This window comes from Pempheris klunzingeri, chromosome 11 (assembly GCF_042242105.1).
Source record: "Pempheris klunzingeri isolate RE-2024b chromosome 11, fPemKlu1.hap1, whole genome shotgun sequence".
In the NCBI taxonomy this organism is placed as follows: domain Eukaryota; kingdom Metazoa; phylum Chordata; class Actinopteri; order Acropomatiformes; family Pempheridae; genus Pempheris; species Pempheris klunzingeri.
In genome coordinates, this window is record NC_092022.1 from 11,632,089 (window position 1) to 11,656,182 (window position 24,094).

Sequence of the window (24,094 nt, forward strand, 5' to 3'; positions counted from 1 at the left end):
ACATTGTGTTCTGTGTCTCTCAGATTTCAGAGAGCCCATCTGAGATCATGGAGTCGCTGACAGTGATGTACAACATCCCTAAAGACAAGCAGACCCTGCTGTTCACACACATTCGTCTGGCCCATGGTTTCTCAAACCACAAGAAGAGGTTGCAGGCTGTGCAGGCCCGACTGCATGCTATCTCTATACTGGGTGAGCAGAATTCTTCCTCCAAAGATAAAGTGACAATGGGCTTTGCTCCAAGTCTGCTGACGTTTTTTTTTCTTTGCAGTGTATTCAAATGCACTCCAAGAGTCAGCCAACAGTATTCTGTATAATGGCTTGATAGAGGAGCTGGTGGATGTATTACAGATTACAGACAAACAGCTTGTGGTAAGCATGTAGCTTGCTTTTTCTGCTTAATCACTATGTCATTACACTAAATGCCTAAGCACACACTGTAGACATCTGTAGCTGCTTTTTCAGATCAAGATTACTTTCAGATGATCTTAATGTTCAGTGTCTGTGCAGAAGCATCATCAAGTCCCTTCTCATTTCCTGAAATACTCTGTGCTTTTGTTCTTCAGGATATCAAGGCAGCATCTTTGCGCACTTTAACATCGATTGTCCACCTGGAGAGAACACCCAAGCTGTCCAACATCATCGACTGCACTGGCACCGCCTCCTACCATGGCTTCTTGCCTGTGTTGGTGCGCAACTGTATACAAGCAATGATTGGTGAGAATGCGGCCAAAACCTTTTTGTGTAACAGTTAAGCGTGCGATGCACAAGAAAACGGGACGCTTGAAATGTAAGCTTGTTTGTTTACTTTGGATTTCTATTTCCTAGATCCTCTGATGGAACCCTACCCACACCAGTTTGCCACTGCACTCTTCTCATTCCTCTACCACTTGGCTAGCTATGACGCTGGAGGGGAAGCTCTCGTCTCCTGTGGCATGATGGAAGCCCTGCTGAAGGTATGATCTTACCCATACATCATAAGCAATCATAGCTTTCTCCTCAGCAAAATTAAATCTACTCTTATATCTTTTACTTTGTAGGTGATCAAGTTCCTGGGTGATGAGCAGGACCAGATCACTTTTGTGACACGAGCAGTGCGGGTCGTGGACCTCATCACCAACCTTGACATGGCTGCCTTTCAGTCCCACAGCGGCCTTTCCATTTTTATCTGCAGGCTAGAGGTTAGTTACGCACTTTGCATTTCTCTCTTCCTGATACAGCAGTCTTGAGCTACAGTCACCAAAACATCTGCCAAGCCTCTTGGCTCACTCACTCTTCTTCACTTTCTATACGTAGCATGAGGTGGACCTGTCGAGGAAAGAGTGCCCTTTTGTCATCAAGCCAAAGATCCAGAGGCCTAGTGCAGCTGTAGAGTCTGAGGACATGGACACAGACATGGAGAGTAAGTCACTTTTCCTCAGACCTATGTTGCCCTATATGGGTTTAGGCTACTGGTCAGTATTGTAGTCGGAAAGAACCCCCCAGTTATTGTGCTGACATGTTAATATTTGTATTCCCACAGTGTCAGAAGTTGCCATGGAAAGCAGCCCTGGACCTTCCACATCTTCTGGTTCCAGACCAGAGACGGACCACCGTGCACAGAGCAACACTGCTAACACACCTCGTGCAGGTACACAAAGCAAATGCATTCAAAAAAAAAAACAACTTTTCACTATTGTACTATATCATTACCATGACACTCTGTCTCCACTGTGTCTCTAGGTATGCAGTGTATCCCCCAGAGGGCAGCTCTGTTAAAGTCCATGCTAAATTTCTTGAAGAAAGCCATCCAGGACCCTGCCTTTTCTGATGGTATCCGCCATGGTGAGTTATGGGCATCCTCTTACTTGTTCTATAGTCAAACTCAAGAACTTTGGTTTTACTCTAATCTTGTTTATACTTGTTGAACAGATTCATGATTTGTTAATTCAAGATCTACACATTTCATTATGCAAATGTTGACTGTTGATGTATGTATGTGCACCCTCTTTTTCTCAAAAGTAATGGATGGGTCCTTGCCTACCTCACTCAAGCACATCATCAGTAATGCAGAATACTATGGCCCTTCACTCTTCCTCTTAGGTGAGTTCACAGTAGCACTTCACAAAAGCCCCTCAATGTATTGTTCTTACTGAGCTAAGTGCTCTCACTTGATTTCAGAGATATAGGCGATGTCATATTAAATGGTGTATCAGCTGGAAAGGGGAACTGAGAGTGAATACATTTCACTTTTTGCTTTAATGATTTATAATATCCTAACAGTGACAGTGAGGTGTAACTGACGAGAGGGACATTCATATTTGTTTATCAAAAGCATTGAATGAATACATTAGCTTATTTCTTTTTTTATCTGATGCTTGCTCATGTGGGGATTCTTGAATCCTTGATTTTGAATTCCTGAATCGTTGGGTCTCTCAAAGATTTTGGTGTAGACCTGCACTTTATGGAAAGCGTCTTGAGATAACGCTGTTATGAATTGGCACTATATAGATAAAGGTTGATTGATTATTTCACCATTTTAATTCTACTTAATTCTCCAGGGTTTACTCACAAACTACTTCAGTGTGTTAACCTTCCTTTTCACTTCAGTTCTCTTTTCCACAAACACACACACACCCGTGTACTTCTCGTCTCTTACTACACACACACACACTCACACACACACACACACACACACACATAAATACACCAGTTTGTCCTGCCTCTTTCTGTTTCTCTTTCCCTGTATGTGTCTGCTCTGTTGACTGTCCTCGTCAGCAGTATGTTTTATAACGTTGTCCAGAACAACACAACGTGCATTTTGGATTTTTTTATCACTGCAATTCCATTTTCGCAATAGCATGTGAGCTGTTTGTGGAGGAGGCTTGTTGTAAATGACATCGCCTATTGAAACCAACATGGTACCAAATGGCACCATCCCCAACCAGTTGTGTTTAGGGAGGAAGGGGAAAAGTGAGGGGAAATGCCCACTAGTTAATTAATCATGAAAGACGTTCTTTCGAATAGATTAAAAAAAGATAAAATATGCTAAAAGGGGTTGCTAAATATACTTCAGCAGCCATTAATATACCTGGGCGGCTATACCAAGTAAAGTCTAAGTGTAGGAAACACTCATTTGTAATCATTGTTGTGGATCATGATTTTGGATTATGATTTCCTTTTTTTTCTCTCCCCCCTGCTCTTATCTTTTGGGTCTGTAGCGACAGAGGTTGTGACGGTGTTTGTGTTCCAGGAGCCATCCCTGCTCTCCTCCCTGCAGGATAATGGCCTCACTGATGTCATGCTGCATGCCCTTCTCATCAAAGACGTGAGTGTGCAGCACTGCCCTTGTGTGCTGCATTTTTCTTGTCTGTGACAGTTCAGTGTTAACTGTCTCACTTTCTCTCTTTGTCTCAGCATGTTTACTGTTCACTATTCAATATGTGAAATTGTTGAATTGAAAGCATGCATCAGAAAGAAATTACCGTAAGGATAACAGTCTGGTACAATGACCTCTGCCTTGTGTGTTCCACTGGCTGACCCAGGTCAGGTTCTAGCATGTTGTGTAAACAATAATCCAGGTCATCAAGTTTTGGGTGAAAGCATTACAATGTGCAAATTTTTAGTGGGGCTGAGCTTCATCACTTTCAGCTTCTTCCATATTTTTTGTCTAAGTAACTTTTATTGAATGTTCTTCATCGTTTCTCTTTTCCAGGTTCCTGCTACCCGTGAGGTGCTGGGTTCTCTCCCCAATGTGTTCAGTGCCCTGTGCCTGAATGCAAGAGGCCTGCACTCCTTTGTTCAGTGCCAGCCGTTTGAGCGTCTCTTCAAAGTGCTTTTGTCCCCTGACTATCTGCCTGCCATGCGACGGCGACGCAGCTCCGACCCATTGGGTGAGTGGGACTATATGTGCTGCGTCATTCAGATCTTTGCCTGTGGAACCTACTTGACTCGACTGCATGTCCTGTGTTTGGCTTCAGGTGACACTGCATCCAACTTGGGTAGTGCTGTGGATGAGCTCATGAGGCACCAACCCACTTTGAAGACTGACGCAACAACTGCCATTATTAAGGTTGTGTACCGTTTTATTCACAATTGTTCTTTGAAGGGTCGCCACAAGATTTGGCAAGATAATTAAAGCTAAATTGGTGTTACAGTTACTGGAGGAGATCTGCAACCTAGGTCGAGCCCCCGAGTACATCTGCCAGAAACCATCTATCCAGAAAGCAGATGGCACTGTTGCAGTACCACCAGCACGCTCCAGCCATGCTGCTGAAGAAGCATCAAGTGAGGATGAAGAAGAAGAGGAGGCCCTCCACACATTCAGCCAGCAGCAGGGGGAAACAGAGAGCAACAGACAGTCAGTTCCACTTGAACTGTATGACGCTGAGTTCATAACACAATAGAATAGAACAACAATTTTTGACTGACTTGGTTTTGTCAGTTGACTAAATTTCAAATATTTTGAGTGATACTTGTCATTTTGATGATGCTTGGATTCTTGCAGGGTGGTTGGCACTGAGGAGCGGATACCCATTCCTCTAATGGATTATATTCTGAACGTGGTGAGTGTTGATTCTCTGATAGTTTCGGTATTGTTTTGGGACTGTTTACTTCAAATGAGCAAAAGGATTGCTGATTTTTCAGTTCACTCACTGATTTGCGATGCATATGTTTTCCAGATGAAGTTTGTGGAGTCCATACTCAGCAACAACACGACCGACGACCACTGTCAGGAGTTTGTGAACCAGAAGGGGCTGCTACCTCTGGTCTCTATTCTGGGCCTGCCCAACTTGCCCATAGACTTTCCCACCTCTGCTGCTTGCCAAGCTGTGGCTGGTGTCTGCAAGTCCATATTGGTGAGCACAAAAGAAAGATCTTTTTTTTTTTTTTTTTTTGTCTTTATTGTTTTTATCAGGATTGGCTATTTTTGGCTATTAAAGTGCCATATTTAGCCACAAGACTCATTTTATTTGGCAGTCCCTGGGCAAGTTGATAAGATGTGAAGGAAACTGAAACATGCTTCTCCTAAATTCGCTCCCTTAGACTCTCTCACATGAGCCTAAGGTACTCCAGGAGGGGCTGTGCCAACTGGACAGTATCCTGACGTCTCTGGAGCCACTTCATCGACCAATTGAGGTGCCTGGTGGGTCTGTGCTTCTCAGAGAACTGGCTAACGCAGGCCATGTCACCGACGCCACGTTGTCAGCCCGTGCCACACCACTGCTACATGCTCTTACCGCAGCGCACGCCTACATCCTCATGTTTGTCCACACTTGCAGGGTAGGACAGGTAAATATGGATATTTTTTCTTAAACTCAATTGACACCCCTCACCCGATTTTTAATAAAGTCATTTGATTACTCAAATATCTGTTCATCTATTATGTGATTTGTAGAAACAATTTGCTGCATTAGTGATAGTAGTTGAGGGAGTGAATACGTATGCAGGCAGTTTTTTTGTTATATTTGTACTTAAAGGTTCTGTGTGGAGTTTTAAACCTGTAATAGTGCTACATCCCTGCCATTGGTTTCACACATAACACACAAATAAGTGATTTACAGGTTGGGGCAGTACATCAAAAAAAGGTAGGGAAGAAGACTGTAGGCTAGCAAGCATGGATGTAAACATTTGTGACATTTACAAAGCACACATTTATTAGACCTCAAGAATACAAACAACACGTTGCAGTAAACACCACTTTTGTTTCCTTACACGAAAACTCCACAGGGCACCTTTTTTAATTTAGACCAATTTGTAGAGAATTATTATCTTTCTGTTTCTGTTGATCAGCCACTGTACTGTATATACAAGTTGTAAACAATTACACTGTTGCAAATGAGAACCAGTTAAGGGCACATTACTACCAATATATAAATTTTTCAAGCAGTGGAAGAGTTTATCACATTTGTGATCATTTTTGACTGGTTCATGAGCTCTGAATGTTTTGTGTTCTCTTTTAAACAGAGCGAGATCAGAGCTATCTCAGTCAACCAGTGGGGCTCCCAGCTGGGCTTGAGTGTTCTTAACAAGCTCAGTCAGCTCTACTGCTCCCTAGTATGGGAGAGCACCGTGCTGCTGTCTCTTTGCACACCCAACAGGTGAATCTCTTATCCTTTACGCCCATTATTTCAATTGTGTGGTCAGCTGTAACCTTTAACACTTCTCGCCTGTGTCCAACAGTCTGCCTCCAGGATGTGAGTTTGGCCAGGCTGACATGCAGAAACTGGTGCCCAAAGAGGAGAAGCCATCTGGCAGCACTGCAGCACCTGCAGCCTCTGGCACCAGGAGAACTGGTAATATAAGCATCTAGCTTTGTTCATTGAATACCACCATGTTCTTGCAACACCCTCCAACAACTTTAATCTTCCTACCTACCTTTATCTAGCAGAGTCTGATGCAGTGGCTGTGGATTCATCTGCTGGTGGATTGTTGGAAGGTATGGGTCTAGATGGGGACACCTTGGCTCCCATGGAGACGGATGAACCCACTGCAACGGACCCTAAAGCCAAGTCCAAACTTACCCCAGCCATGGCCACTCGCATAAAACAGATTAAACCGCTACTCTCTGGTGAGACTTTCTATAATATATATGTCATATACAGTACTATGCAAAAGTTTTGAGGAGGTGTGAAGAAATGCTGTAAGGTAAGAGTGCTTTCAAAAAATTTAATTGTAATTGTTTATCAATTTACAAGATGCAAAGTGGGTGAACAGCTTTGCCTTCAAAAAAGCACCAATTCTTTTTGGTACACTTGCACACAGTTTTTGAAGGAACTTGACAGGTGGGTTGTTCCAAACATCTTGGAGAAATAACCACAGATCTTCTGTGGATGTAGGCTGCCTCAAATCCTTCTGTCTCTTCATGTGATCCCAGACAGACACGATGATGTTGAGATCAGGGCTCACCATCACTTCCACGACTCTTTGTTCTTCTTTACGCTGATAGTTCTTAATGACATTGGCTGTATATTTGAGGTCGTTTTCCTGCTGCAGAATAAATTTGGCACCTCCCTGATGGTACTGCACGATGGATAAGTATCTGCCTGTATTTTTCAGCATTGAGGACACCATTAATTCTGACCAAATTCCCAACTCCATTTGCAGAAATGAAACCCCAAACTTGCAAGGAACCTCCACCAGCTTCACTGTTGCCTGCAGACACTTGTTATTGTACCGCTATCCAGCCTTTTAGTGAAGATACTATCTTCTGTTGCAGCCAAATATTTCAAATTTTGGCTCATCGATTCAGAGCACCTGCTGCCATTTTTCTGCACTCCAGTTCTTATGTTTTGCATAGTTGAGTTACTTAGCCATGTTTCCATGTTGGAGGTTTGGCTTTTTGGCTGCAATTCTTCCATGAAGACCACTGGGAAGTGAGCATAATGCGTCTTTCATGTGCTGCACTAAGTTTTCTTGGCTGACTACTGCGTCTACGGTCCTCAGCGTTGCCCATGTACTTAAGAATTTATGTTGTTTTGAAGTCGAAGGGTGGTCACACCAAATATTGATTCGATTTAGATTTTTCTTCTGTTTGCTCACCTTGCATTTTGTAAGTTGAGAGAAATAATTAAACTTTATATTTTTGAAATGTATATAATTCTATTTTTACTTTACAACATTTCTTCACATCTGCCTGAGACTTTTGCACAGTACTGTATATATGTTTTTACACAAAATGTATGAAATTGCCTTAATCTCTGTGAGTTTATTGTTTCTCGACTCTAACGTACTTGCGTCTTTCCAGCTTCCTCTCGACTAGGTAGGGCTCTGGCTGAGCTCTTTGGCTTGCTGGTGAAGCTGTGTGTTGGCTCCCCAGTGCGCCAACGCCGTTCCCACCATGCCACAAGCACAGGCACTACTCCCACGCCTGCTGCCCGAGCAACTGCCTCTGCCCTCACAAAGCTCCTCACCAAAGGTCTGAGTTGGCAGCCACCACCTTACACACCCACCCCTCGCTTTAGGTAAGAGCAGATCACCCCTATCACCATTTGCTATTGTGAATATGTCTTGCACACTGAAAGCACTGAAGGATTAATGTGTTTTTTTCATTTGTGTTTGTCTGGCAGGCTGACTTTCTTCATCTGCTCAGTGGGCTTCACATCTCCCATGCTATTTGATGAGAGGAAATACCCCTACCACCTCATGCTGCAAAAGTTCTTCTGCTCTGGGGGCCATGATGCCTTATTTGAGTAAGTCCCACCCTGTGCAGTGACATATCAGGATCAGTATTTTTATTTCTATGGTAAACAGGAGTTTTATTTGTTGTGTTGCTTTTGTGCAGGACATTTAACTGGGCCCTGTCAATGGGTGGGAAGGTGCCTGTGTCTGAGGGTCTGGAGCATACTGATCTACCCGATGGGACAGGGGAGTTCCTGGATGCCTGGTTAATGCTGGTGGAGAAGATGGTGAACCCAAGCACTGTGCTGGACTCACCGCACTCCCTGCCAGCTAAAATGCCTGGGGTCACCCCCACCATGCCCCAGTTCAGCGCCCTTCGGTTCCTCATAGTCACGCAGAAGGTCCGTGTCTGAAAGCAGCAATAGACTTCTAAATTTCTGTTGTCAGTGGACAAAGCTTGAGACTCTTCACATTGGAGGTTAATCATACAATAAGAGTGGCATTCAAATGGTTAAACTTGTGAGAATGCAGTTGCCAGGGAAAAGATGATCGCTCTACTCTCAAAAATGGTTGTTCTCTGTTGTTGCATTTCTGCATTTTAATGCGTTGTCAAGGAATAAGACAAGTGTAGGCGGCAAACTTTCGTAACCTCTACACCTTTTAAGAGGCCACAAGTTAGGGATATAAATAACACAGCAGTACCTTGTGAATTTGGATTCCTTGTGAAAACGATAAACATGGCCCTGTTCATATGCATTATACTGTGTCTCTCAGACATATTCTTGAAGAAGTCTCAAGGTTTATAGGAATTGTTCTACCCAGGGATGAGAGTTGGAGAAATTGCCATGAATGCTGAAACACAGTCTCTACTTCATGCAGGCTGCATTCAACTGCATTCGCAGTCTGTGGAACAGGAAGCCCCTGAAGGTGTATGGAGGCAGGATGGCTGAATCCATGCTAGCTATCCTCTGCCACATACTGAGAGGGGAGCCTGTTATCCAGGAGCGCCTGGCCAAGGAGAGGGAGGGGACGGTGCGACCAGAGGAAGAGGGGGCCTCCACTGGTACTTTGGGACCCAGTGTTGCCCCTGGAACATCTGCAACAACTGGAGAGGCACCTGCATCGACCGGACCACCATCTGGAGTGCCAGCAGGAGGATCAACTGATGATTCAACTAATTCTACACCCCGCCGTGAGCCTCAGGTTAACCAGGCTCAGCTTACACAGGTATGTGGGAAAGCTGTCTGACATTCTGTTGCCTTTCTCAGTTGATCTGTGATGTAAGTTGTTTCTTTTTACGACCATCATATTGTACTGTGTGTGCACATTTTGTGTTAATACTGGGCTTTCACCTTTTGGTATAATAGTTCCCACAACTGGGGACAAATTGTTGTTGTTTGTTTTTTTTTTCTAATGTTTTTTTCTTCCTCATATGGTATTGTTTGTAGATTGACAGCTTTTTCTGCTTACCAGCTGTGATTTGTTCCAGCAGCCATGTCAGTATTTTCAGCTTGCTGTGCGTGCTACCACTGCAGGTGGTTTTGACAGCACAGGTTAAATGCAAAATTGTATACCTAGGTGGCCATTTAAGAAAGAAAACAAAACGGAGGTGCTGTGTTTACTAGCCTTCCTCCCCCATATTCTGCATGCACTGAATCCTGGGCCGCCGTTTGTTTTACAACAGGGAAGATGCAGAGGGAGAGAGAGACACGCACAGGTCCGCCAGCAGCAGCTCCAGCAGGTATAGAAGCCATTAGGGAGAGGGGGAAATTGAAAGGGAAAGGGAGTAAAGGATAGAAAAAGGTTAGAAAACTAGGGCTGATTTAACAAGAAAAGGCAGAGAGGAGTCTGGAGCAGAATATAGGGATTCATACCCTGTTATCAGGAGAGAGGTTTTTAGAGAGGTTGTGTGTACTCATTGTCCTTGACTATGATACCTATTTTAATGAAAGTCTTTGACCTTCCATCAGTATGTATGACATTTTTCAGTCATCATTTGTGCCTCATAATCCCCCCCTTTTATTTGCTATTAGTTCACGACACCATCTCTATTTACTCACGAGAAAAAAATTCCTCTTTTTGTGGGGTGTTTTAGCTGATGGATATGGGTTTTTCAAGAGAGCATGCCATGGAAGCCCTACTGAACACCAGCACCATGGAACAGGCCACGGAGTACCTACTTACACACCCTCCACCACTTCTTGGTGGAGCAGTAAGAGTAAGGCTTCATAGACAGAACTCACACATACTTCCATTCTTGGTAACTATCATAAGCCAAATCCAGGCAGCTGACATTGTTGCCTTTGCTACTTTTAGGACCTGACTATGTCTGAAGAGGACCAGATGATGAGGGCCATTGCCATGTCACTCGGGCAAGAGGTCAGCATGGAACAGCGCTCAGACTCTCCTGAGGTGTGTCACCCTCACAGCTTGAATGATATTGCCACAGTTTCACTCTGAACTGCCTGTTGCTAAATGAAACCTCTATGAATGAATAACTTACCGTTTAGCTGAGCAGCTGTTTAGATTATTTTCCTCTGCACTTCAGGAAGCAGCACGTCGCCGTGAGGAAGAGGACAGGAGAGCGAGGGAGCGGGCAGAGGAGGAGGAGGCCCGCTGCTTGGAGCGCTTCATGGAGGCTGAACCACTGGACCCCAAGGAGCTACATGCCTTCACTGATGCCATGCTGCCTGGCTGCTTCCATCTTTTGGATGAGCTGCCTGACACAGTCTACCGACTCTGTGACCTGTTGATGACTGCCATTAAGAGGAGTGGCCCAGAGTATAGAGATCTCATCCTCGGCCAGGTTGTCCACCAGGTCAGTGGATACATGCGTGTTGATATTGCCGTGTCCTCTGCAGAGCCTGCTATACAGAGCCTACCATTATGCATGTTTGTGTTTTATCATTCATTACATGTGACCATGAAACATCTTTAAAATCATAGGCTGTGAATAAGTCTTGACAATTGAAGCATAACATTCTTGAACCAGCCTGATTGTGTTCATGTTGTTGTGTAGGTGTGGGAGGCAGCAGACGTGCTGATCAAGGCGGCTGAGCCCTTGACTACCAGTGACACAAAAACGGTGTCTGAGTGGACCAGACAGATGGCCACACTGCCACAGGCTTCCAAGCTGGCAACACGAATTCTGCTGCTTACACTGCTCTTTGAGGTAATTGAAAGATACCGAACGTTGTAGCCTTAAAAAGTCATGCAGGATGAACTCAATTATTGTCATTGTCTACATCTGCACATCCCAAAAAAATAATTTGAGCAATAATTCTCTTTTTGAAGGAACTGAAGCTGTTGGGTGCCAGAGTGGTGGAGAACAGTGGGATTCTTGATTTGCTGATTAAGTTGCTTGAGGTTGTGCAGCCCTGTCTGCAGGCTGCTAAAGAACAGAAAGACATCCAGACACCGAAGTGAGTTTTGCAAAGGCCAACATACTTGTCTTTACTTGCAATCATGATAGTCCCTATGGTTGCATTATGAATTTATATTTATTATCTAAAATTACTTATTTTTTCTACAGATGGATCACACCAGTCCTGCTGATCATTGACTTCTATGAGAAGATGGCAGTCTCTTCAAAGCGCAGGGAACAAATGAACAAGGTAGACGTCATTGTTTTTTTTAATATAGATTTTGATCGAATTGAAAAGTTATACGCTAATATAGGTACACCAAGTTAAAAGCTACAAGTATAAAAGTCCATGAATTATGAGTTTCAAAGTGAAAAGACTAAGAATTAGAAGAGAGAGGGAAAAAACATACATTTCAGTATACAAATACTACATGACACATTTACCAAATTGTCCTGTAATAGGCCTCGCGTCTTCATGCTCATTGCTCTTGGTTTCTTCGTTCAAGAGTTGTGGTCAAGGATCCATTTTGGCTACTGAGTATACATGTGCTTGGCAAAACGCATTGTAATAAATGCAATGTCATTCTTCCATAAATAGTCAAGTTTATAATACATTTTTATTTGTTTCAAGAGTTATTGAATAAGTTGTGTGTGTTACATTGGAAAATGTTGGTGTTGGATTGTACAGTTAATGATTTCTCTCTTGGTCTGCCTTTAGTATCTGCAGCCGAATGGGAATAACTGGCGATGGTTTGATGACCGCTCAGGCCGTTGGTGCAGCTACAGTGCATCAAACAACAGTACCATTGACTCTGCGTGGAGGGCCGGGGAGAGCAGTGTTCGCTTCACAGCTGGCCGCCGGAGATACACCGTGCAGTTTAACACCATGGTGCAGGTATGCCCAAACACTTAATCTTTCTCCATTTCAAGAGAATGCCAAAAAACAACACTCCATGGACTCTTGAATGTTACGGTTGGTTGTGTTACTTGAGTTTGCTGGGTTCCTTTGTTTGATTTAAAATTGTTCTGTCGAGCAGGTAAACGAAGAGACTGGTAACAGGAGGCCAGTGATGTTGACTGTCCAGAGAGTGCCTCGAATGCCCAAGCCTGCAAAGACTGGTAGCATTACCGACTCGGAGAGAGAAGAGGGAGACAGAAGCAAAGCGGAGGAAACCCATACTGATCTGGACTCAGGGGCAGCCGTGGAGATGAGTGCTCCTAAGGATGATTCCAGCCAGCTGAAGGAGACCACCTCTGGCCCCTCATCTTCCCTGGAGTCTGACTACTGTCAGGGCTCTGATATTGTTGTGCAAGGCCTGAGTGAAGACATGACCACTGTTCTCATTCGTGCCTGTGTCAGTATGATTAGTGTTCCTGTGGACCCAGACACCCTCCATGCAACACTGCGTCTCTGTTTGCGCCTTACACGCAATCACCACTATGCTATGATGTTTGCTGAGCTGAAGAGCACACGGATGATCCTGGGGCTGACGCAGAGCTCCGGCTTCAATGGATTCACTCCGCTTGTTACTCTGCTGTTCAGACACATCATAGAAGATCCGGCCACGCTCCGGCACACCATGGAGAAGGTTAGTGTCTATTCTCCTGAGCTCACACAAATTGAAGATGGTGTCAGCTTGTTGTATTGCATCACCAATTTGTTTTTACTAAATATGTTATTTCTTGAATAACACAACATAACACACACAAATTCTTCAACCATCTGTTGCTGCCATAGGTGGTGAGGTCAGCGGTGACTAGCGGAGCAGGCAGTACCACCTCAGGAGTGGTGTCAGGCAGTCTTGGCTCCAGAGAAATCAACTATATACTTCGCGTTCTGGGCCCTGCCGCCTGTCGTAACCCCGAATGCTTTGCTGAAACCGCCAGCAATTGTGTCCGCATTGCTCTGCCTGCGCCCCGTGGAGCAGGCACAGGTGAGTGTGCAAGATTTTCTAAGTAGGTGTGGTGATCGATGATTTGAAGTTGACTGTTATGTAAATGTCAGATTTATTTACCTATCTACTTGTCTACATTTTTATCCTAATTAGCTCATATGCAATCTTCTTTCTACAGCCTCTGATGATGAGTTTGAGAACCTTCGAATTAAGGGGCCCAATGCTGTGCAGTTGGTGAAGACGACTCCTCTGAAACTGTCCCCATTACCCCCTATCCCTGACACTATCAAGGAGGTCATCTATGACATGCTCAATGCTTTGGCTGCCTACCATGCTCCCGAAGAACGTAAGACTTATTGATAAAATCCTTTCAACTCTATTTGAAAGGTTTATATGTAATGTCAATGGGGAAGTCATTTGAACATTTCAGCTAAGTGTATATTTGTGTGTGTGGTACAGCTGAGCGTCCAGAAGAACGTGCAGCAGCGGTGCCTGGTGGTCAAGACCTGTGCCAGATATTGCAGGATGTTGGTGATGACGTCTACCAGCAGTACAGACTCACCCGACAGGGCAGCGACTTTGACTCCCAGTCTGCATTCCATATCAATGTGAGCCTCAATGACAAGTTGCCTTGTATGGAAACATGAAATGTGTCATCTCCTCAGTTAATAATAGAGCTGTGTCTCTTCCTCTCAGACTCAAGTGTTTGCTGCTGATGGAGGTGTAGCTGAGTCTTCCCAGTCTGGCACACCACAAGGAGAAGGTGAAACTAAAAGGCTTTTTAAAACTAGGCGAGAGTATCTGTGCAAAGTAACTGCATATATCAGATACTCAGTCATCTCCTAATCACATTGCTTCATTAGCTGTCAGTCTGATTGCAATGATGTTTGTGTTGTTTATGGGATGGTAAAAGTCTGTATGCCAACTATGCCATACATTTTATCCCAATTCAACTCTATCTGCCCATCAATAATTAATATTGATAAATACATGAAAATGCCCACTCCAAAGCATACTGCAGAATATTGTTGTGGGTAGTTCATGTTGGTCATTAACTTTGTCAACACTATGTCGTTGTAACATCCTCAGCATCCACACCAGAAGAGATGCGGGAAGAAAAGAAAGAACAGGAGGGAGAGAAGAGTACCAGCTCAGAGGAGGGTAAAGCAGCTAAAGTAAAAGCAAGCAAGCCTCTAATGCCTACCTCCACCATCCTGAGATTGCTGGCTGAACTGGTGCGCTCCTACGTGGGCATTGCCACATTAATCGCCTCCTACTGCTACACTGCTGGACAGTCCGAGCTTATTAAGGAGGTGGGTAGTCAAACAAATTCTTGTCATCTTTTCACATAACTATCATTATGCCTTCACTGTAAAAAAAAAAATCTCTTAACCTACTCTGACCTCCGTGTCTAACAGGATTGTAGTGTTCTAGCCTTTGTGCTCGACCACCTACTGCCCCACACCCAGAATTCGGAAGACAAGGACACCCCAGCCCTGGCACGTCTCTTCCTTGCCAGCCTGGCAGCTGCTGGCACGGGCACCGATGCCCAGGTGGCCTTGGTCAATGAGGTGAAGGCTGCCCTTAGTCGAGCACTAGCAATGGCAGAAGGTGCCGAAAAACATGCCAGGTAAGCTGTATTGAAAAATAAGTAAACCAACCTAATACTGATACTACAGCCTGTGATTAATTAATCACTTGTATGGATTTGTACAAAACCATACTCTAATTCTCACTCTTTGATCTTATTTCACAGGCTTCAGGCAGTGATGTGCATCATCAGCACCATCATGGAATCATGTCCCTCCACGTCTAGTTTCTATAGCACAGCAGCAGCCAAGACACAACACAATGGCATGAACAATATCATAAGGCTCTTTCTTAAGAAAGGACTGGTCAACGACTTGGCCCGTGTGCCTCACAGCTTGGATTTGTCCAGGTATATGATAACACCATTTTAATTTTGTATTTTGCAGTTTGTATAGTAGCAGTTGGCTTTGCCATCAGTGTAAAATATTATCTCTTTACATCATTTTATTTAGTCCCAACATGGCCAACACAGTGAATGCTGCACTGAAGCCTCTGGAGACTCTGTCCCGCATTGTTAACCAGCCCAGCAGTCTGTTTGGAGGCAAAGGGGGCTCCAGCAAAAGCAAGGCTGAGCACGACACTGTGGGCACTGCCAGGGACAGCAACAGCAATACTCAGGACCAAGGTATCCACATGAGCCATATGAGATGCTTCAACACTGTAGATGAGGTGATTCTAAATGTCTGTTTCTGATATGTGCGATCCATTCCAGGAGAGTCTGGTGAGGCAGAGCCGGTGGAGGGCAACCACAGGGTGCAGGGAACAGACAGCGACCTGATGGATGGAGAGACAGAGGGAGACACAGTGGTTATTGCTGGGCAGCCAGAGGTTCTCAGCACACAGGCTATGCAGGTGATTGACGCTGTATTGAATACAATACTCCAATAGTATTTCACCACATTACCTCATACATAACATCTATAATTAATGACTATTACTTAAAAGTGGGTATTACTAAGGGTAGATAACTGAACTCGAGGGTGACGATTTCCACACTCTATTTCTCCACTTTATAGCTGACATTGCATTTGTATTTCATTTCCTGTGCCTGTAGGTTGAGAATGAGTTGGTGGATCTAATTGATGAGCTGTTGGAGAGAGATGCTGGCACTGTCAACAGCACAATTATAGGTAAGCAACTGGATTAACTTGGGAGGAGAAAGCTGGGGTAGATGGTTAATGGGCACGGAAAAGGCTAAAGTAGTTGTGTCCACAACCACCAAACTTGACTCGAACTCAATAAAATTGAGTGCAAGTACTCCTTGTATTGCAAACAGGCAAGGAAACCCAAGACTGGTTTGTCATTTGTTGTCTGTTCTGTCAATCAGTGGGACGCAGCGGTGAAGATGAATCTCAAGAGGATGTGTTGATGGATGAGGCCCCATCCAATATTAGCCAGGCATCCACTCTTCAGGCCAACCGGGAAGGTAAAACATTGGCACATCAGAACCTTGTGTTTATTGTGGTAAAAACCTCACAGTTGTTGCAACTGGTCGTGCTGATGACTTCTCAGCTTTTAAGTTAACGGACTTTGTGTTCCTGTCTTCCATCAGACTCCATGAACATCCTGGAACCAGAGGATGAGGAGCACACCCAGGAGGAAGATTCTAGCGGCAGCAATGATGATGAAGACAGCCAGGATGAAGAGGAGGAGGAGGAAGAAGAGGAGGAGGAGGATCAGGTATGGATTAATAAAATGCGGTTAAATAGATAAGTCTTTATCGTCTCTCCTCGTAGCGACTCATAGCTGCTACTTTTTCTCAAGGATGATGAAGAAGGAGATGAGGATGATGATGATGAAGGTTCGGAAATGGAGTTGGATGAGGACTTCCCTGACATTAATGCCGCACCACACATCCGCTTCGAAAGGTTTGACAGGGATGATGACCTCATCATAGAATTTGACAACATGTTCTCCAACAACGGTAAGCAGGATCACTTATTACTAACATTTACTAAGGTCAATTGTATTATTTGTAGGCATCAGTTCCTCCCCTACAATCTCAAGTTGAATCTTTTTAAAGAATTGATTTGGAAGAAATTCCATCTCTACGTCTTGGTTGCAGAATCTTCTCCTTTAGGTATTAGGTGAAATGGTGTAAGAAATCAATCAGAAATATATAAAATCCTTGTAAAAACATGTCAAGCCTGATTTTCTGGTTCGAGCTACATACTGCAAAGTAGCCCATCACTGACTAAAGCTTAGGACATCCCAAATGACAAGAGTTAGGGGAAAAAATATGCTAAACGTGAATTGTCTTTAGTTTTATTTTTCATAAACATTACTTGGGGTTGTGCCAAAGCTGTTCCCCTAATGTCTGCCTACTGTTTTCTGTTGTTTTTCCATCAGCTGACATCCCTCCCTCCCCAGGCAACATCCCCAGCTCCCACCCACTGATGGTGCGCCATGCTGACCACGGTTCCCTCACCCTAGGTGTGGCAGGCACTAGCAGCCGCCTGGCACAGGGCATGGGTCGCAGCCAGCGAACACTGCGCCAGCTCACTGCCAACAGTGGACACACTATCCATGTCCACTATCCTGGCAACCGCCAGCCCAACCCTCCACTCATCTTGCAAAGGTGAAAGCATGTTCATTGGTGGCTATGCTAAAGAATACATCTGTTTTGCAACATCTGTTACACTACTGTTGTTTGTTTGTTTGAGTGATGATGCTAATTGAAATGTCTGTTCCTCCTTGAATCCCTCCTGTAGACTGTTGGGCCCCAGTGCTGCAGCAGACATTTTACAGCTGTCCAGCTCTCTACCTCTGCAATCTCGTGGTCGTGCCCGGCTTTTGGTCGGAAATGAGGATGTGCACATCATTGCTCGTTCCGATGACGAGTTGCTGGATGACTTTTTCCATGAGCAGAGTAGTACAGGAGGACAAGCAGGTGAGAATTACACTGCGTTGTCATTAATGTAATGGTCTTTTGCTTAAGTATTGGCCAGATTATTGATATGCATGTTCTTTCTGTCTCTAGGAACCCTCTCCAGTATTCCCACTGCCTTAACTAGATGGACAGATGAGTGTAAAGTGCTGGATGCTGAGAGTATGCACGACTGTGTAGCAGGTAGGGTGGTCTTGGCCTGGAGACTAAATATAATCATTTTTTTGTGAAATCAATTTTTTTAGGATAATCTGACAACATTTTGTGGATGGTTATTGTTGGTTTTAGAAAGAGTTTACATTTTTGACAGTTGGATTCCTTATGATTTAGATATGAAAGCAAAGTAATTAGTAGGACTCACTGTTCATTTCACCCATCTAGACACTAGTATACTCCAGTAGTTTGACCATGATCACGATGACCATGATTACATCTTGTTTGGAGTCTTATTTGTTGATAATGAAATACTGTAATGCCCTGATGAAGCTTATGTGAGACATCACTGAGTTCAACATGCAGTTATCAGGGAAGTTATTAAATCATTTAAGAAATTCAGACACTAAGTGAAATACTTGGATTGACAAAGGGTCCAGCAGATTTTCTTATAAATTGTCATGCTTTGTTTTTTCTCAGTTATGTTTGTTACATATTCATTTGGGTGATTTGCTAATAGGAGCAAGGGTGGGGATTCAGTAAGAAAATCACTGAATGATATAATTTAATCCCACATCACCCTGTAATTTCTGCTCAATTTATGACCTGTGAAAGTTGTTTTTACTGATTTGGATATAAGCATCAGACTTGCGCTCTTAAACTAAAGTACGATTAATTGGACTTGGTGACTTGTAACACCCAAGTTACAACCAAGGGTAAAGTCTGACATCTGTGTCTACTTTCAGTGGTAAAGGTGCCTATCCTACAGCATCTGGAGAGTCTGCGAGATGAGGAACTAGAAGAGCGTAGGGAGAAGCGAAGGAGACAGCTGGCTGAGGAGGAGGAGTCCAAGCAGAATGAGAGGAGGGCCTCCGGCGCAGAACAGGCCAGAGAACAGAGCCTGCAGGTTGGCAAAAATGTTTGTTTGGCTGTGTAAGAGGAGGACTTCTCAAACATAAAAGACCACGCATTGTCTGGCATTCAGTATTCACTGTTTCCTAATGCCAGATGTTTTTTGTCCATAGGGTTCTGGATTGGGGACGGTTAATGGTGCGGAGAACACTGCAGGTACTGACATTTGTATAGATTTTATTTTTGTGTCTTTCTCAATGTTAAAATTCTTGTCAAGAGTGGACAAATCTCAATTATGGGCATCCAGAGGCAAGCAGCCAGCAAAGCGTGCTGTGGGATGAGGTAGTAGTTTGTATAGTTTTAGGATCACACCAGATCTGGGAGATAACTATACAGTCTACTGTCTTTCTTATGGCATCGCTATACCAGCTCGACATCTTCATCTGCTGCAAAGGAGATTCATTCTTGACTTTGAAATGACTCAGATAATTAGCAAACTTGATTCCACAAATTTACATTATACGTCTGGAGTACAGTGTTGCCTCATGTGTGTCTTGTATTCATTACATTTTTCTGCAGCCGGCTGTACTGTGGTGAGGTAGTAAGTTGTGTTGTTGTTGGGGATCAGGATTGTGCACCCCGTTCAGGAGATAACTATACAACTTACTGCCTTCCTCAATCCACGCCTGTGGCATCGATATAAAAACAAAGATGAATAACGTCAGCTCTGTTTATGTGTGTTTGCTTTTAGCTCTCTTCTTTTGAATACTTGTCATTAACACTTTGAACGGGGTTAGAAACAATTTAATAGTCTTAGTTACAGTTGTGCTTAGGAAAAATGTTTTTTGTAATTGTAAAATATAGTAAGAGCCTATATAATATGCATTAGCTGTAGTAGCTGTTGGTAAGCATAGAGAACAACAGCTAGTAACTTGCAACAATTGTACAATAGAATTTATTTTATTTTTTTTGAGTATTTTACTATTTTAAAACCTTGTAAACTGTGTTAAGTGACATTGTGAAAAATGACCCTGTCCTCACATAAGTTTTCTCTCTGGATGTTGCAGAGGGTGAGCAGGCTCAGGGTGGTACAGTGTCATGTCTGGACCCACCCAGGGTCTCGGAGGGCTTCCTCACTGCTCCCCCATCTGGAGAGGTCACTCCCACCACACCTGCTCCTCATGAACAGGCTCTAGTCTCCCTGGAGACTGCAATCAGTCAGCAGGTCCACCAGCCAATTGCTGATCTGCTACTCGCTGAGTCGCATGCCAGCTCACTGGCTGCTCTGGCAGGAGCAGGCCTTCCACCCTTGTCAGCAGCTGACAGGCCAAACAGTGAAGCGGAAGCATCTCAGATGGAAATGTCCCCGGCACCCACAATTGGTGAGAGAGTCGGTGGAAGTGGTGGAGGAGGAGCGTTGGATGAAGGCAGGGAAGGTAGACTAACTTTGTAAAATATTATAGTTTAAGGACACACAACTGTAATGTAAAATACGTTGCCCGCACTTGTAGCTAGTATCTGTCATAAGATGTTCTCAACATAAATACTAATAAATTACCTTAGGAATTTTGCTACAGTGCATCATTTGACATGATTTCCTGACCCTTACTCCCACTTTTTCCCCCCTAAGCCTCCCTAAGTCCAGACATTGTTGAGACCTCAGAGCCTGCAGTAGTGGGTGTGTCACAACTAGAAGGGTCACCCATGGATACCAGCAGCCCTGCCTCTGCAACTCAGGAAGAAGCTGCTCCCAACCCTGCCCAGACTGCTCAGCTGTCTCAGGATCTGTCTGGCAGTGGGGAAAGTGGGCTGACCGACAGGCAGACAGATGCAGAGACTGGGTGAGTAATGTCCCTAATGCTTAGGTCCTTTTCACTGCCAGTGCTTGTAACCTTGGTTTCAGTCCAGTACAAAACAGGTTTAAAAATGGAGTTTAAAGCCCACATTCCAGCCAGCTTCTTTTGCAGTATTTATTTTTGTCTTCCCTTTTGGCTTGTTCTGAAAAGTGACACATCTAGTACATGGTATCTTTTGTTTACCAAAACAAAAGCATCTCAAGGTGAAAGTGAGATCAGCATTCTAAACACATTCCCCAGCGAGTGAATTTGGCAGTGTGTAAATGACCTGAGTATATAATCACACATATTGCTGCTGACTGATGATAGCCATTTCTTTCTTTTTATGTTTACAGCTCTACTTCTGTCTCATCACCTGGGGAAACAATGCCCAGGAGTGATAGTGCTGATAGCCAGTCTCAGGCCATCCAGGAAGAGCCCCTCCCATCCACCAGCAATGAGGATGAGGACCCACTGGCAGGTAGAATGAACGCTACCCTAAGTTTACTGCAGTTTTTAATAATTGTAATTTTATAGATTTATTGGATAATATTTTACTAATCTTGGATGTTTTTTGTCTTGGCAGGCATCAGTCTGCCAGAGGGTGTGGATCCTTCTTTCCTGGCAGCTCTTCCTGAGGACATCCGTCGAGAGGTGCTGCAAAATCAGCTTGGCATCAGACCACCCTCCCGTCCTCCTGTTGCCGCCAACCTGCCTTCCTCTACTGCACCTGTACTGGGAGGACCTGGGGTGACAGAGGTCAGCCCTGAGTTCCTGGCAGCCTTGCCACCTGCTATTCAGGAGGAGGTGAGAGACTATTCACTAAAATGATAAAATATTACACTACACAAAATGCTTACCTTTAGACCTGCCACCTAGGCTAACAAGATAAAATATGATTGCGATGCAACTTAGTAAAGAAGTCACAGATGATCAGTTCATTTAACTAAGCATGCCATTGGGTCAACTTAGGTTCTTGCCCAGCAACGAGCAGAGCAGCAGCGGAGAGAACTAGCCCAACAGCCCCCACAGGGAGACACCCCTCTTGATCCAGTCACCTTCATCCAGACGCTGCCCTCTGAGCTCCGGCGCAGTGTCTTGGAGGACATGGAAGACAGCGTGTTGGCTGTCATGCCTCCGGACATTGCTGCTGAAGCAGCCGCATTGCGTAGAGAGCAAGAGGCACGCCAGAGGCAACTGATGCATGAGAGGTTGTTCGGTCATAGTTCATCTTCAGCCCTGTCAGCCATCTTGCGCTCACCAGCCTTCACCAGCCGGTTAGGGAGCAATCGCGGAGTCCAGTACACCCGACTAGCTGTGCAGAGAGGAGGCACATTTCAGATGGGGGGAGGAACAAACCACAGGTGAGAGGAGACCACAATCTAAATACTTGTTTTGAGATTTTTTGCGAATTTTTTGTCAAATGACAAAAGTGAATATGAATATATTTTATTTTTTGTTTCCTCAGACCATCCAGTTCCAGTGTGGACTCCTTGTTGCGTCTGCGTGGTAGATTGCTGCTGGACCATGAGGCCTTGTCCTGCTTGCTGGTTCTGCTGTTTGTGGATGAGCCGAAGCTTAACACTAGCCGTCTACACCGTGTGCTCAGGAACCTCTGTTACCACTCGCAGACACGTGGGTGGGTCATTCGCAGCCTGTTATCCATCCTCCAACGCAGCAGTGAGAGTGAGGTGTGTGTGGAGACGTCACGATTAGAAGACTCTCGTGGCAAGAGGAGCATCCAGGGAGGCTGTGGAGGAAAAGGCTCAGCTACCTCCTGCCTCTCCTCTTCATCCTCCTCCTCTTCTTCATCCTCATCTTCCTCCTTAGAGTTACTGAACAGGGTGGAGTCCCGTAGCTCCAGCCAGCTTTCCTGGCTCTCTGTTTCTATGGATGCAGCCTTGGGCTGCCGGACAAACATTTTCCAGATTCAGCGAGTATCAGGTAGGAAGCACGCGGACAGGCACTCAGCTGGGGGTTCTACTGGATCTGGAACACTGGGAGGGATGTCAGGCACTGCTGCAGGTGTCACATGTGCTGGAGGTGGAGGTTCCACTGTCCACATCCACCCACAAGCTGCTCCAGTGGTCTGTCGGCACGTGTTGGACACACTCATCCAGCTAGCCAAGGTGAGTCCATCTATTTTTATCTACATCTGCTGCATCATTTATTGTATATCTACTGCACTGTAAAAGGCAATGCCATCATGTCATGATAATTATCTATAACTCAACTATAAATAATACGTCCTCCTTGTTTGTCTGTCCCTGCAGGTGTTCCCCAGCCACTTCACCCAGCAGAGATGTAAGGATCTGTTAGCATCTTCTTCTGACCTGGACTCTCGTCTTTGTTCAGTCGCGTCTGGGGGAGGGGGTGGTGGTGGTGGGAGCTCTAGGTCAGGGTCACAGTCTCAGAGCAACCCTGTCTCTAATGCCTCCAACACACAGAACTCCTTGGGCTCCTCTGTCGCTAGTCTCCAGTCTCTCGGAATCTCCACTGATTTTTGGGACCTGCTGGTCAAGCTGGACAACATGAATGTCAGCCGAAAGGGCAAAGCCTCTATGAAGACAGTGCCTCTGGGGGGCAGTGCAGAGGCTGAGGGAGCTCAATTCAGCCTGGAGACCTCCCCTCTGGGCCAGCTGATGAACATGCTGTCCCACCCTGTAATCAGACGGAGCTCCTTGCTCACTGAAAAGCTGTTGCGCCTGCTCTCCCTCATATCCATTGCCCTACCCGACAACAAGGCCACTGAGGTGCCTGCTGGACACCCCACCCCACAGGCTGCCAACCCCAACGTGGCAACCAGCTCAGGAGCCACAGTTCCAATCACAACACAGGGCATCGTGTCAGTGGGCTCCACCCAGACCACTGTGGCAGGCCAAGGGGCCTCTGTGGGAGTCGCAGCCCAGGGTACATCCTCAGGAACAAGTCTAGCAGCCTCTCAGACATCCTCTACAACAATCTCAATACCCACGTCCACTGGAACAACCTCTACAGGTAGTGTTACTTGATTCCAAAATAAAATGCCATCAGTTCCTTTAGGCAATACAGTGTTACAGCGATTTCAGTAGAAAACAATGATGTGTATTTTGGGGGGTGTTTTGCCAAAACAGGGAAACAGAGGGGTACTACTAGCAGCATAGAGAGTGACAACAAGATGGCTTCCACTGGACTCACAGAGAAACAGCTTCAACTTTCTGTGGAGGTATGAGGAAATTTGTCTGTCATTTGTGCATGCCACTGTTGGGATCGATTAAGTATTAAAAGGAGCCTGTATTGTGACATCAATCAGTCAAAGAACTGCTCCCAGCAGTATTAATTAGTATAACACTTCAAACAAGAAATGTGTCTGTAACTCATTAATAGAATATCAAGAATATGCTCAATCAATTTTTCAGCCTTGATCTTGCAACCTGGA

At 44.8% G+C, this 24,094-nt stretch overlaps 1 protein-coding gene across 10 annotated transcripts in view; it reads left to right on the top strand.

The window, feature by feature from the left end:
* Positions 1-24,094, top strand: part of huwe1 (HECT, UBA and WWE domain containing E3 ubiquitin protein ligase 1) — a 40,778-nt gene that overhangs the window by 9,929 nt on the left and 6,755 nt on the right. For 4 of the 10 annotated variants that reach the window (XM_070839553.1, XM_070839552.1, XM_070839561.1 and 1 more), the window contains exons 11-67: positions 24-192; positions 272-372; positions 567-717; positions 829-956; positions 1,041-1,181; positions 1,297-1,402; positions 1,523-1,630; positions 1,723-1,824; positions 2,002-2,082; positions 3,201-3,307; positions 3,695-3,872; positions 3,960-4,051; positions 4,137-4,357; positions 4,487-4,544; positions 4,662-4,838; positions 5,026-5,271; positions 5,947-6,080; positions 6,163-6,275; positions 6,368-6,550; positions 7,727-7,943; positions 8,049-8,171; positions 8,264-8,501; positions 8,980-9,327; positions 10,196-10,318; positions 10,417-10,512; positions 10,649-10,918; positions 11,120-11,272; positions 11,395-11,522; positions 11,633-11,714; positions 12,183-12,359; positions 12,502-13,053; positions 13,203-13,398; positions 13,538-13,705; positions 13,819-13,967; positions 14,056-14,122; positions 14,449-14,672; positions 14,778-14,989; positions 15,116-15,298; positions 15,402-15,574; positions 15,662-15,801; positions 16,004-16,079; positions 16,277-16,375; positions 16,502-16,629; positions 16,714-16,873; positions 17,299-17,527; positions 17,661-17,839; positions 17,930-18,019; positions 18,736-18,896; positions 19,015-19,057; positions 19,909-20,277; positions 20,472-20,682; positions 21,033-21,157; positions 21,263-21,483; positions 21,649-22,040; positions 22,145-22,805; positions 22,950-23,673; positions 23,790-23,881. In XM_070839553.1, the coding sequence (XP_070695654.1) occupies positions 24-192; positions 272-372; positions 567-717; positions 829-956; positions 1,041-1,181; positions 1,297-1,402; positions 1,523-1,630; positions 1,723-1,824; positions 2,002-2,082; positions 3,201-3,307; positions 3,695-3,872; positions 3,960-4,051; positions 4,137-4,357; positions 4,487-4,544; positions 4,662-4,838; positions 5,026-5,271; positions 5,947-6,080; positions 6,163-6,275; positions 6,368-6,550; positions 7,727-7,943; positions 8,049-8,171; positions 8,264-8,501; positions 8,980-9,327; positions 10,196-10,318; positions 10,417-10,512; positions 10,649-10,918; positions 11,120-11,272; positions 11,395-11,522; positions 11,633-11,714; positions 12,183-12,359; positions 12,502-13,053; positions 13,203-13,398; positions 13,538-13,705; positions 13,819-13,967; positions 14,056-14,122; positions 14,449-14,672; positions 14,778-14,989; positions 15,116-15,298; positions 15,402-15,574; positions 15,662-15,801; positions 16,004-16,079; positions 16,277-16,375; positions 16,502-16,629; positions 16,714-16,873; positions 17,299-17,527; positions 17,661-17,839; positions 17,930-18,019; positions 18,736-18,896; positions 19,015-19,057; positions 19,909-20,277; positions 20,472-20,682; positions 21,033-21,157; positions 21,263-21,483; positions 21,649-22,040; positions 22,145-22,805; positions 22,950-23,673; positions 23,790-23,881 (10,575 nt within the window). The remainder of the gene's footprint in view (positions 1-23; positions 193-271; positions 373-566; positions 718-828; positions 957-1,040; positions 1,182-1,296; positions 1,403-1,522; positions 1,631-1,722; positions 1,825-2,001; positions 2,083-3,200; positions 3,308-3,694; positions 3,873-3,959; positions 4,052-4,136; positions 4,358-4,486; positions 4,545-4,661; positions 4,839-5,025; positions 5,272-5,946; positions 6,081-6,162; positions 6,276-6,367; positions 6,551-7,726; positions 7,944-8,048; positions 8,172-8,263; positions 8,502-8,979; positions 9,328-10,195; positions 10,319-10,416; positions 10,513-10,648; positions 10,919-11,119; positions 11,273-11,394; positions 11,523-11,632; positions 11,715-12,182; positions 12,360-12,501; positions 13,054-13,202; positions 13,399-13,537; positions 13,706-13,818; positions 13,968-14,055; positions 14,123-14,448; positions 14,673-14,777; positions 14,990-15,115; positions 15,299-15,401; positions 15,575-15,661; positions 15,802-16,003; positions 16,080-16,276; positions 16,376-16,501; positions 16,630-16,713; positions 16,874-17,298; positions 17,528-17,660; positions 17,840-17,929; positions 18,020-18,735; positions 18,897-19,014; positions 19,058-19,908; positions 20,278-20,471; positions 20,683-21,032; positions 21,158-21,262; positions 21,484-21,648; positions 22,041-22,144; positions 22,806-22,949; positions 23,674-23,789; positions 23,882-24,094) is intronic. The other 6 variants (XM_070839556.1, XM_070839558.1, XM_070839562.1 and 3 more) reach the window with 4 other exon arrangements.